The 14,048-nt window shown below is 38.6% G+C and overlaps 2 protein-coding genes across 3 annotated transcripts in view; one reads left to right on the forward strand and one right to left on the reverse strand.

Annotated features, from left to right (window-relative positions):
• LOC306856120 (uncharacterized protein) overlaps positions 1-1,078 on the reverse strand; it is a 28,439-nt gene extending 27,361 nt beyond the window's left edge. Inside the window, exon 1 of the mRNA XM_079395146.1 lies at positions 887-1,078. Within this exon, the coding sequence (XP_079251272.1) occupies positions 887-949 (63 nt within the window). The 5' untranslated portion in view covers positions 950-1,078. The remainder of the gene's footprint in view (positions 1-886) is intronic.
• A 1,966-nt stretch (positions 1,079-3,044) lies between these two features.
• Positions 3,045-8,259, forward strand: LOC306856428 (uncharacterized protein). 2 transcript variants are annotated; one of them, XM_079395721.1, is made up of 7 exons: positions 3,045-3,147; positions 3,775-3,862; positions 3,947-4,003; positions 4,085-4,213; positions 4,400-4,607; positions 4,683-4,785; positions 7,260-8,259. In XM_079395721.1, exons 1-7 carry the CDS (start codon positions 3,128-3,130, stop codon positions 8,017-8,019), a joined length of 1,365 nt encoding a protein of 454 aa, XP_079251847.1. In that variant the 5' UTR covers positions 3,045-3,127; the 3' UTR covers positions 8,020-8,259. The 2 variants fall into 2 exon arrangements, with proteins under 2 accessions (XP_079251847.1, XP_079251846.1); XM_079395720.1 differs by having other exon boundaries at positions 3,108-3,147; positions 4,665-4,785.
• Positions 8,260-14,048: the final 5,789 nt, after the last annotated feature.

Raw genomic sequence — 14,048 nt, forward strand, 5'->3', positions numbered from 1 at the left:
TCTACTGCTCAAGAATAGTGGCCTACTGCTCAAGAATAGTGAAAGTAGATATTGGTTCCTAGAACCTGAAACCGAACCTTCATCCTCAATACTGACCCAGATTTTACCAGCACCATCATGGCTGTAGTTTCAGCAACTGAATAGATAACACTGACATGTCATTCAACTCAGTTGTGGTAAAAAATCAATTGCATTATAATAGGTCTTGCCTTTTACCCTTACATGCAAAATGACCTACAAATGCTAACATTTCTCTAGGCCATGTGAATTCAAACAGTAAAATCTGAGTGAAAAATGACTTTCAAAGTTAATGTCTTAACCTATTTATTGAATGTGTTGTGCTAGACACTATTTTTATTGATTGTTTTATGCTTGTTTCACGTTAGTTTAAGCAAAGAAGCTGCCTCCTGCCATTCAGTCGAGCTTTACACATTTATAATCCCTTTCACTATCCTACTGTTTACTATGACCGGATCAATTTTTAAGGGGACAGCTGTGTTTACTTCCTGGTTCCAAAGCGACTTTTGTTTGAAGACCAATCACACCGTCATCGTCAGATTTGCATTTGAATATGAACTATTTGATACATTGTCAAAAAAGAGGCTTTGAGTCACAGCCTAGTCTTTGGAATCATTTGAGCAATTATTACAAAAATGTGGCATGTCACTGCAAACAACCGGTAGATTTAGCAGAAAATCACCACGATTGAGACACAGCCCATGTCTCACGCTCACCAGGTAGTATTTGTTGAGCCATATAGGCTATATTTCACGCATGCGTATTTCTATAGCGTCTGAGGACAAACGGACTATAGGAAGCAGCGGAAATGAACCCAAAAGTACCGAGGCGGTAGGTGTCGGAGAAAAAAATGATGCGAGTCACTTACCGAAACACACGGACTGGAGGTTGCGCTTGGAGTAGGCGACCGCTGCACAGTTACCAACGCCATTCAGGCTCCGGTAAACGGATACCTGAGAGAAACTGGCGGTGGCGAGACAGACATAATTGTGTCAGGGGATATCAGCCGCAGCTCGTCTATTGCTACTGCTCTGTCGCGCTTCCTCTCTGCGACTGCTCTGCGCATGCGCCGGAAACCCCAGCTGTCAAGATTCAGTGGCCTCAAGCCATGGTTAACTGTGTGTGTACTAAGCCCCTTATATTATATTACTGTATTATTTATTTTTCTGTATTTATTTTTTTTCTTTGTTGGTTTACCTGTTATGTTTATTTTGTTCATCTGTATTTTTTGTTATGCTGCTATTTGGACTTTTTTTTTAAAATTGTATTAAGAATTTCCTGACTGTTGTTAATTAGTGTTTTTGTATGTTTAAGCAATAATTTTTTTTTTTATAAAAAAACTGTGTGTGTACTGAAGAAGCATGTGAACTTATGAGTTAAACACCATTAAAAAAAAAAGGTCCAGAGTGGGGTTCTATTTATAATTTAGGCTATTTTTAAAAATATCACATGTATGTCCACTGCTATTAAATTAATAGTCCACCCCAAAATTAACATTCAATCATCATTTTCACATCAAATGTCATTTTAAACTTGTATCACTTTATTTATTCTGTGGAATGTACAATAAGATATTTTGGAAAATGTCATTGTTTTGACAAAAAACAATGGAAGTCAATGAGTACAACAACAAAAAACGTTTGATAAACAACAATCTTCAAAACATCTTGTGTGTTCCACAGAATAGAGAAATTCATGCAGGTTTGGAACAACATGAGGGTGAGTAAATGATGACAGAATTCTTAATAAATTAATTGAATAGGCCAAATAAATTGAAGATATACATATATACATGTAGGCTATACAAACATACATAACAGTATCTCTGTTTTCTCAGATGATGTGCAGACAGGAAATGGGTTTACAGACAAGCTGTGACTTTTCTTTTGCTTGTAACCTCCACTCCCACACTGCTGTTTCACACATGCCAAAGAAAATGCAACTTAGGTCTTTGTGGCCCATGCGATGCTTTCAAAGATGAATAGATAATACACAGTTTTGCATCATGGCTCTAAGCATTTGACACAGTATGTTAGTGGAAACTTTCTCCTACCTTATTTTGCTCTATTTGCCTCTAACCATTCAACCACATCCATGGATCCACTGTTTAACCAAGTCTCACTGAATGGCATTAACAGTGAGAATTGACAAACTGAGATTAGGATTACAGCAGGTATAACAGAGTTTGGGTTAATGGTGGGATAAGGATAGAAGGAATGCTAGAAGGAATAATAAAAAAAAAAATACTGTGCATTTACAGAAAACCAAACTGTTTTAAAATGGGCAAAAATCATATCATGGACATGTAGTCTAAATCTGCTTGTATGTCTATACACATAATAGAAATAACAACTGTTGTACTCAATTACAAGCTCCAACACAAACCACAAAAAAAGCAGACCAACATTTAATCAAATCAACCTTTGTAATACATGTATGACATAGAGTAGGCCTGTATATACAGTACATGGTCCTACATTTTAGAAAACAAATATGATTAAGATATTCGTAACACTGTTTGTTCTGTAAGACTTGCTAAATGAATAAAACGTGTGCTTTCTTTTTTACAAAAGCATGATCCTAACTTGTCTGGGGTGTGGTGCTTGGTGATTTAAAGCAATATTACAGAGATTGTCACCATCTAGTGGCAGCCTGTTCTGTTTCTTCTTGTTTATTGTACAATGAATATTTGTCTTGATGGAAATAGATTAAATATACTGCATACGAACTGTATTTTAATAATTATTAACTGTTTATTTTTAAATTTGCTTGAATTTAATTTCTGTAAATTCCTTTATTTATATATCTCAACATTTAATTCATGCACAGTTATAAACATACATGTGCTATTGGTGAAACGTTTTACAGACACTCCCAAAAGTCAATTTTATTATATGTTTATTATATGTAAACGGCACTTTCATAACAATGTAGACGTTATTATCATTATGGCTCATTTATAATCATGCAAATAGTAAATTATATTTATAGTTTTTTGTGTGTGTGTGTAACACAATTGTGATTACTTCCGTTTCAGTTTTGCTGTTTTGACGTTGAATCGATTTTAAGTTATCGAATCTGCTATACGTCAGATATTTATCGAAGCAAGATGGCGACCTCTGGTAAACAGTAAGTGTCTCACGTTAACTTATAGTTCATTTGTCCAATTACACAAGACATAGTTAATTGTCACAATAATAATTTATTGTGTATATCGACGGACATTGCACAATGGCTGTGTAAGCATGTTATAAAACAGTATCTTGATAAGAATGAGCTAATCAATATAGTCCGAGCCAATGAGCTAATATTGCTATCCCCAAAAACACATGAGAATACAATCACGTTACCTACATTATAAATGGTAAATAAACTTATTTACGTGTTGCATTTTCCTAAACCTCTAATTCGCTGTATGTAATATTGTTGCTTTTTATATATATGAAATTGGCAGTGCATTGCTTGCCTTCCCCCACTAAAAAAAAAAATTAAGCTAAAACCATCCTACGCAGGTTCAATGGTCTTCTGGTTTCAAACGTAGCTGGTATAATCTGGTCTCCCATCTTGGATAAACTGGTGTTCAGCTGCTTTTAGCTGGTTGGCCACCAAGCAAAAACGTCTCTAAATCCAGCTATGACCAGCCAAACAGCATAGGCTGCTTTTTTTTGTTAAAAAAGATGAAAGTGTTCAACTGAGTCGATCCCACATAGTAGATAGTTACTAAACTGTATTCATGCTTTGGTATGTGCATTTCAGGTTTGGGCTCATTTTGCCCCGGAAGAGTGCATCAAAATCTGCCCCTCTCTCCCGCCTCTCTGTGTTTGGAGATGATTCTGATGATGAGGTGACAGCTCCTATGAACCTGCATGTTGTTTTCTCTACACTTAATTAAGCTCACTGTAATTAAACGCATTCTCTTATATTGTAGGCCTCAGTTGGGGAGACCTTGCAGAAGGAGTCTGTCAAAAAGAAGATGATGAAGCAGGTAAGAATGGAAGACACCCCAAGAACAGTTGCATAATTATGTACTTTATGGTGTTGAAAATATTTTTTTTCCCCACTTCAGACCCGTCTTGAGATGCAAAAGGCACTTGAAGAGGACAGCACTGTCTATGAGTATGATAATGTGTATGATGATATTCAGAAACAGAGGCTGGAAAGCAATAAGAAAGTGCTAGGTGGCACAGACAAAAAGGTATATTTTCAAATTTTGTTATTGAAACAATATTCATTCGTTCAATATAGACACGTTTTACTCATAAGTCTTTATAGCTATTAAATTAGAGCATTATGTTTTGCAGTCATTTTTCATAGTAGCACACTGTAATTCGCACTTGACAACAATTCAAATTCAAAATGAACATATTTGTTGTTCTTTTAGCCCAAGTATATTAACCAGCTGCTCCATGCAGTCGAAGAGAGGAAGAAGGAACAGGAACGTCGTGATGAGAGAAAGATCCAGAAGGAAAGGGAAGCAGAGGGCGAGATGTTTGCTGATAAAGAGGCCTTTGTCACCACAGCTTATCGCCAAAAACTTAAAGAAAGACAGGAGGAGTTGGAGAGAGAGAAGAGGGAAGCAGTGTTAGAAGGTGAGTTCTTGTAGTAGAATTAATTGTTGTTATGAGTATTAAAGTGGACATTCTTAGTTTTATTTTCATTTTTAGCTGCACTGGATGTCAAGAAGCAGAAGGATCTCAGTGGATTTTATAGGCATCTTCTTAACCAGACAGTCGGAGAGGAGGCATTGCCTGATCGTAGTGCTCAAAGGTGAGGCATATGCTGGCAGTGATTTACCGATTGATATCCACCTTATTGTGCAACACGGATTGAAGTAACATTCCTGTGAATGTGTGAGACTTTAGATTCATTATCTGCTATAGGTCAGTAACTAGAAGAATAACAAAGTGTAGTAAAAAATAAAGCCATTTGTGCTACAAACCAGTGTTTTTATGATTATGATAATGAATGAAAAAAATGTGAACACACATAACGATTTGCAATTTCAAGCAGCATGACAGACACTTTTTGGACAGTGTAGCCAGATATGTGTATCATACATAAGTGCAAAACAAGCAGGAACTTCAAGTATAAAGTGCATAAAAACCCAATTAAATGCTCCAGACTGTTACAGATAAATGTTCTTTTGGTACAGTTCTGTTCATAAGTTTACACACCCCGGAATAGTTCACCCAAAAATTAAAAGTTACTCACCCTTAGGTGAGAGAAATTTAGCATTATATCACTGGATCACCAATGGATCCTCTGTAGTGAATGGGTGCCTTAAGAGTTAAAACAGCTGATAAAAAAATGGCAATCCAAAAGTAATCCACACAACTCCCGGGGTCCGTTTTTCATACCTCGTATCTGAGATGATTTGAAAGAGTCCAGGTCTTCTGATCATCATAACTGATGAGAATGAGCTTTATTGCCAGGTATGTTTACACACACAAGGAATTTGTTATAGTGACAGAAGCTCCACAGTGCAACAGAACTGATCTCTGGCTAATTCAGTTCTTCAAACGAATTTGCGGATTTGATTAAAATATCTAGATTAATATCCAAGATTACTGCGTGTTCTCATTTGTCCCGAAAAGGGCAGATGTATCGATACTTGAAACCACGATCAGCAATGCAGCAATTGGCTGGTGGCAAGACAGCAACAGAATGAAATAATTTAAAAAAGACACCAGGCAAAAAACTTGACAAATTTCTGGACCTTTATAAGGAAACAGCCAAGCGAACAGTACTACATAAATGTCATAACAGATTAATGAAATGTGCACTGTTTTTGATTTATTTGTCTTTTTTTTTTTTTACACGATTCCCAATTATTTATTCACAGTTTTTTATATTATTCATAGTATTTGTAAAGGCTTTACATTTTTATTTTAATGTTGCCATTAGCAATTAAATTTTATCTTTGAAGCAGATTTGTTACGTGACCGCATTAAAGTTTCTTAAGGGTCAGGATCAAGTTATCTGCATCTCCTGCGCTCTATCAAGCCACTCCCATAATAAGTAAAGTCGTGAGGTATTGTCAAGTATGGTGACCCATACTCGAAATTGGTGCTCTGCGTTTAACCCATCCAAGTGCACACACACAGCAGTGAGTAGTGAACACACACACACACCGTGAACACACACCTGGAGCAGTGGGCAGCCATTTATGCTGCGGCGCCCGGGGAGCAGTTGTGGGTTCGGTGCCTTGCTCAAGGGCACCTCAGTCGTGGTATTGAGGGTGGAGAGAGCGCTGGACATTCACTGCCCCCACCTACAATTCCTGCCGGCCGGAGACTCGAACCCGCAACCTTTCGATTACGTGTCCGACTCTCTAACCATTAGGCCACGACTTCCCAAAAGGCTGCCGTGACCCGGATGTCACGGCAGCCTTATAGCTGCCGCCACTCAAATTAATGCACGACAGATTAACTGTATAGCATGTGTGTAAGACTCCCAATACAATTATAACATAAGTGTTTTATCACTAATAAACATTGCAATGAGTAAAACTGTCTGTCTCTATTGTGTATAGATTACACATTATTTTCAAATTAATTATTAAATTATTATCCTTGGACCAGTTATGGTACTCTTATAATAAAGTAGCGGCGGCTTTTCTGCTTAAAAATTACCCTGTTTACATGAAATAAGCCTGCACCCGAGCAGGTTTAAGTTTATGGACCGGTGCTATGACAGCAACTTCAGGATGAGCTTTGAAGAACCAACCAATCCAAGATCAGTCAAATCCAGCTAATGGAGTTATCAACGTACAAAGAACAGACCACGGTCCCTCAATTAACCCATCAAAATGTTTTTCAATTCAAACCTGGCTAAAATATAAAATGCTCTATACATTAAAGATTTAAATTCATATAGGCCTGGTTTCACAGACAGGGCGTAGACTAATCCAGAATTAGGCCATTGTTCAATTAGATTTTTATAAACGTGCTTTAGAAAAAAACATTACTGGTGTGCATCTAGAGACAAAACAAAGGCACTGATATATTTTAAGATCAGTCAGTGCAAGTTACTTTGTTGAAGCAGCTCAGACTTACATTTTAGTCTGGGACTAGGTTTAAGCCTGGTCTGTGAAACCTGGGGATAGTATGAGAAAACAGATACATTGATACTCAAATTATATCCCTAAGTGAATTTGATATCACATTTTAAAATGCATAAACTATTTGTAGGTCAGTGTAGTTGTAATAAAATTATTAATGATCAACTTTGACTTGTTTTAGAGAGGAGAAAGCTGCAGGCTCTGCAGCAGCAGAACGGTCACCGACTCCGGAGCCCACAGTGAATCGAAGAGAAAGCGAGGCAGAATCCCACAGCGATGAGGACCAGAGTGATAAAGCTCCATTTACCAAGACCACCACAAACAGCAATCACTCAAAACGGCAATACAGACAAAAATCCCCTCTTTCAGATAGTGATGAGCAAGAGCATGAGAGGGAAGAGATTAAAGAAAAAAGTCACAAGGAAAGGGACAGAGCAAAGGATAAAGATAGAGAGAGGACCAAAGACAGAGAAGACAAGCAGAGTCACAGAAAGGAGGGCAGGGACCACAGAAGAGAAAGGGAGCGAGACAGGGACAGAAAAGACAGAGGCCGAGACAAACATAGTAACAGGGACAGAAGAAACAGCAGTCCAAAAGACAGAGAAGGACAACGTAAAGAACGAGAGAGAGACAGACGAGATAACAGCCCAAAGGACAGGGAACGGGACCGTAAAGGAGAGCAAGAGCAGAGGGACAGAGAAAGCCAGAAAATGGACAGCAAAACTAATAACCAGGATGAGGAAAAAACGAGCGCGAGACAGATGGACAATGATAAAATAAAGGCTATAGAACCAGAGGACAAAAGTGATGCACAACAGAAACCTAGTAAATTTGCAAAACGCAGCAGTGACCAAACTTTAAATTCAGCCAGAGAGAGATATATGGCCCGGCAACTTGCTCGTTTTGCTGCAAAGCCCTACATTGAAAAAGATGACGACTAGCAAGTGGATTGACCATTGCGTCTCACTTATGCACACGACATCGGTTTGGTTAAGGCAAATAATTTAAATGCTTTCAGCCCAAGTGTTTGTAAATTTGGGGAGAATGGATTTTCGTTAACTTCACTTTGTCAGTTAATAAAGAAATCAAAACTCGTTAGTTGTGGCAAAGTATCTTGGTTACTGCAGTGCACCGTGAGATTTTTTCCATAGTTTAAGGTCTTAGATTTAATCGAGGCTTTCAATAAAAAAAAAAAAAAAAAAAAAAAAAAAAAAAAACACATGGGAATGGCCAATTTATTAGCCACTTACCCCTTATTTAAAACCAATGTTTTCTATGGTGTGCAATATGCAAATCCAAAAGTTCTTGATCCTCAAGTACTAACATGTCAGGAACTTCCCAAACCCCAGAAACATGATAAATGAAGCAAACACAATATTTGAATAAACAAGAGCTTTTATTGGGACTTGAGTTACAATAATGCATATAACATACATGAAATTCATAGGAATATGAAGATTAAGGATAAAGCTGTCCAAACCTCCTCCATCGGAATCTGTTGGGTGAATGAACATTCATTTTAGGTCATTTGCAGTAGTTTTCACAAAAGCTAAACGTTTTGTTTTTTTCCGAATCAGAAAACCGTTTATCACCACTGATCAATCTGACGGTAATTCCAGCTATCAGTTTAGGTTTCATCATATTGAACTCGGCAAGTATTTAAAATAAGTAATGTTAAGAACATTTATGCAGAACTCACCATAAATTTGTGAAGCCCTCGGAAAACACCTAGGAAGACACACAGTTAAGGAACAGCTCTCATACGTCTTAAATACATTGTATACATTTAGTGTGCTCAGAAAACCGATCATCACCACTGAACCATCTGACGGTAATTCCAGCTATTTTCAGTTTAGGTTTCATCACAACACATTATGAAATTAGATATTATATGTGTTCATCGTGTCTTACCAGCAAACAGTCGTATTTTCTTCGGAGCACACACTCACTCTTCGCTGCTTCACAACAGAAAGGACTTTTCCGCGTTCGCCTCGTGTTATATGTACTAGTCTTCTTCTTGAGGATCTACGAGTGTAGACGCCACTAGGCCTACTGCCCTCCACAGGCCAAAACATATAGTTCTTCCTGACCCCTACGAGCGATCCGCTCACTTCTGCCAACTACTGGAATAGTCCAGGTGATATGTGCAAAATTTGAGGTGATATGTTCACTTTTTCATAAAAGCAAGAAACTTGGCACAATTGTACAGGTTACTGCCCTGAACATTTTCAGAAATGGAGCCATCGCAAAAGCCATGACGACCATTTTTACTTTCCGCCATAACCAAATCTCCTGAACCAAACATGATAACACAGAAAAGGTGATGTCTACTCCTATGTTTTGATGGTCAATGATTACAATGATGCCATATACAGCAACATAAACTGTTCAGGGGAAGAGTTAATGGTGAAATCAGCAATGTAAGAAGGAAATCACAGCATTTACAATAGTCCATATTATGGCTATTAATTTTTCTTTCTTTGATAATTAACTAATATTTTATTCAATAATATATTAAAAGATCGTTTTCAAGAATACTATCATATATTTCAGAGATATATATAAAAAAAAAAATTTCAGGTAAGTGTATTTTTCCTCGTAGAGTCATGTAGGCGGTAGTATATTTCTTTCTTTCTTTGATAATTAACTAATATTCAATAGTACAGTAAAAGGTTTTAATTAATTATTAATTTGTTACATTTATATAGCACTTTTCTGGGTACTCGAATCGCTTTACATAGAAGGGGGAATCTCCTCAACTATACCACCAATGCAGCATCCTGGATGATGCGGCAGCAGCCATATTGCGCCAGAACGCCCACCACACACCAGCTAACTAATATTTTAATCAATAGTACAATAAAGGATTGTTTAATTTATTTCAGAGATATACATAAAATATCATCTCAAGTAAGTGTATTTTCCCTTACCTCTCAGGCAAACATCACATGCAGACAACACAATCTTGCTAAACTGTGTCCTATCTGCACCTCTTCTGCTGCACCTCTGTCATTTTCTGTGGGTCTCAGGAATTGTCAGTCAGCTTTCAACAAACTTCATTCTGGCCATTGCTTCTCAGTCTACTCTTAGTAGACCTGGATTTGTCCAGAAGACTCCGCAACCACTGCTGTTCTCTCTAACAACTTCCCTTTCTCTCACACCCCCCATCAGTTTGGAAGAGTACTGGTCTTCTCATCTCTAATAATTGGAAATACTCAACCCACTCTTCCCTATGCAATAAAAATTATTTTGAGTTTCATGCTATTATGGTAACAGCTCCTGATAACTCCATATTGTAATGATTTATCACCTTCCTGGTCATATATAATCCTTTATAGAGGAGCTGTATGGGCTGCTGTCCTCATTCTCTGTGGATGGCAGTGCACTTGTAGACGTCGGTGACTTCGAAATCCATCTGGAGAAGCCTTACACTGCAGACTTCCACTTCCACTCCTAGCTTCATTCGATCTCAAATGGCTTACCACCACAGGCACTAACAAATCAGGCAACCAGCTTGACTTAATTTACACATGCAATTGTATCACAGACAACATTTGGAAAAACCTCTAGACATCTCTGCTCATTTCTTTATTACATTTAACCTACATTTACTACTTGTGTGCCACCAATTCCTCTACCAGTTACTTTTAGGCAAAACCTACACTCCCATTCACCCTTACATCTTTCCTCTGTAGTGTCATCCTCTCTTCACCCACTCATTTCTCATCTCTGGATGTAAATACAGCAACTGACACTTTATGATCCACTTTAACTTTGAGCAAGTGAGGCAAAGCAAAGCAAAGGCACACCTATAGAGGTGCAAGTTGAAGGAAAAATAATTGAAAGAGAACAACTGCACACTCACTTAAGCAAAGGCTATTTATTATGCTTAAGTGAGTGTGCAGTTGTTCTCTTTCAATTAGTCCACTTTAACTTCATGTCAAGACAATATATGCCTATAGACAGGCCAGTGCATACTACCCCTTCTAACCTAAAAAGTTGCCCCATGTATCATCATCTTTACTGTATTTTTGCTGAGCAGTCTTTTGGGTGGCTCACCAATGTAATAGATTTCTCTAATATAAAAAATTAAGTAGGCTTGACCAACATTTTAGTAGAGAGAAGAATTTATTGAAGATGGTAGTGTAGCAGTTCTTCAGTAGCAATGTTAGCATGTCTTCCTTCAAACAATCTTAACCCTTTTATGAATCCTAGCTTCTCCCAAAGTTCTGACAGTGGGATATACAGTATTTGTATACCTGAAGACAAAAGGGCTAGAAACAATACTGTTAGGACCTTCCTGCTGGAGATCCTGCAATCTACAAGACGTTCCTGAGGAATGGTGCTCCTTTGTTATTCTAATGAAATGGACCATTTGATTCACACATTTATAGACACAGTTACATTATTTATTTCACAGAATGACCAACTGAACGTTAACCAATCAGGTTTCAGCAGCGGCCATTCAACTAAGACTGCTTCACTGTAGCCCTGCAGATAGAGAAAGCTAATTCCAAATCATCAGTTCTTATTCTGCTGGTCTGCCACTTTTGATACTGTGAATCATCAGATTATCCTGTCAACCATCACCAGATCTGGGGTGGTGATGGCGCAGTGGATAAGACACATGCCTTTGGTGTGAGAGACCCGGGTTCAAATCCACTGTGAGACACCAATGTGTCCCTGAGCAAGACACTTAACCCCTAGTTGCTCCAGAGGCGTGCGACCTCTGTCATATATATAGCAATTGTGAGTCGCTTTGGATAAAAGCGTCAGCTAAATGAATAAATGTAAATAAATGATCTGCACTCCACTCATTATTAGTCAAGTCACCTTTATTTATACAGCGCTTTTAACAATACAGATTGTGTCAAAGCACTTAACAGTATCAAATTGGAGGATAGAGTGTCAGTAATGTATAAAATAAAATTAAACACTCAATTTTCAGTTAAGGCATTTCATTATTGAGTTCAGAGATGTCATCGTCTAGCTCAGTTTAGTTTAAATAGTATCTGCTAAATCAAACTGAAGATAATCACTAGAAATGAAGTGTCCCCAACTGAGCAAGCCAGAGGCGACAGCGGCAAGGAACCAAACCTCCCTCTGTGACAGAATGGAGAAAAAAAACCTTGGGGAAACCAGGCTCAGTTGGGGGTCCAGTTCTCCTCTGGCCAGGAGATAATTGTTTATTTATTGTTTTAATTAAAATGTTAAATGTATAAATGTATTTATTTCTATTTTATATTGTTGCAATTTCTAACAATAATAATATTATGCAGTTAGGTATTTTATTATATTTGTAGTTATTTTCTTTTCTTTTAGTTTTATTGCATTTAAGTTGACTTCACTGGGGATATGTTATACAAGCACATGGTTTCTCCTACCAAATTCTACCATTGATGACACACTGCTCTATCATTAATTTCAACCGGACAATCCAATATTATCTGTATGGATCTCAGGCTGCAAACATCTCTGCATGGATGAAGGAACAACACCTGCAGTTCAACCTGGCAAAGACTGAGCTTCTCGTTTTCCCTGCCACTCCGACTCTACAGCATGATTCCATCATCCTGCTAGGTTCATCAAAAATTATTCTTTGGTGACCAGCTGACCTTCAAGGACCATATTGTAAAGACAACTCGATCATTCAGGTTTGAATTGCACAACATCAGGAGGATTAGGCCCTTCCAAACAGAGCATGCTGCGCAACTTCTTGCCCAGGCTCTTGTCATTTCTAGGTTGGACTATTGCAGTGCTCTTCTAGCTGGACTTCCATCATGCGCAATCAAACCTCAACAAATGTCTCAGAATGCAGTGGCACGACTGGTCTTCCATAAGCCCAAAAGGGCCCACTTCACACCTCTCTTTTGGCGCTTTTCCACTGCGTGGTACGACTCGGCACGGCTCAGTTTGCATTTCCACTGCAGTTTAGTACCGCTTTAGAGTGGGCGGGATTATTCACGTGTTGTTATAGTTGTGCCGCCTCTACTACCACTCCGGCTGTTGTGGTCCTTTATGCTTCTGTAGTCACTCTTCAGTTTTTTTAACTTGAAGAGTTACAGCTACACTGTTTGTAAGTCCGTTGGTAGCCGTGTGCGACCAAGAGCATAGCGACCTCCTGAAAAACTTTTTCATTCCGCGTCGCCCCATCAAGCTCTCGCTGGATTCGCTCCTCGGCTATCAACGAGAGGAACGTCTGTACTTCCTCAACAGACCACGAAACAGCCATTTTTGGTTGATACAAAAAGGTGCGTTTGTTCAAACAAAAAAGTTGTGTCTGACCCTTCGCTGGCTGTGCTGATTTAAATCTAGCGGGTCTGTTGGGTCTTCTGTTGCAAGTTTAGTGATGCAGTAATGACGGCCAATCAGTGACTAGCAGAGTTTACACGTCACGTTTTGGTAACGGTACGGCTCGCTTGGAACCTCGGCTGAGGTGGTACTAAAAAAAGTACCAGGTACTGTACCCAGTGGAATACCCCCCAAAAGTGAGCCATACTGAACTGTACCGTGCTGTACCATGCAGTGGAAAAGCGCTATTTATCTCCCTGCACTGGCTCCCGGTTGCAGCTCGCATCAAGTTCAAGACATTGATGTTTGCGTACAGAACAGCCACAGGCTCAGCACCCTCCTACTTCCTCCTCACTCTTACGAATCTACATCCCCTCCAGAAGCCTGAGATCTGTAAGTAAGTGATGACTCGTGGTAATATCACCCAAGGCATTTTCGTTCACCTTTCCTGGCTGGTGAAATGATCTTCCCACAATCGCAGTAATTAACAGAACACCCGACACGTTATCTGACAGCAACACTAATTTAATCCCATACCCGACTCATTTCACATAAAAACTGGGACCCGAACTGCACCTGCATTAAATCTCCTACATGAGGAAGAAAAAACTTATTAAAACTTTTATTCAAATTGTGACTAGATTAAATACAGAAAGCAAGCAAAGAGTGCTCCCTTTAA

The sequence above is a fragment of the Barbus barbus genome (genome assembly GCF_936440315.1).
Source record: "Barbus barbus genome assembly, chromosome: 36".
NCBI lineage: Eukaryota > Metazoa > Chordata > Actinopteri > Cypriniformes > Cyprinidae > Barbus > Barbus barbus.

Bases quoted from the DNA above. Each gene is read 5' to 3' on its own strand.
- LOC306856428 (XM_079395720.1), top strand. From the start codon at position 3,128: ATGGCGACCTCTGGTAAACA. The intron at 3,863-3,946 runs GTGACAGCTCCT...CTTATATTGTAG, and splicing joins GAGATGATTCTGATGATGAG to GCCTCAGTTGGGGAGACCTT. The intron at 4,786-7,259 runs GTGAGGCATATG...GACTTGTTTTAG, and splicing joins CCTGATCGTAGTGCTCAAAG to AGAGGAGAAAGCTGCAGGCT.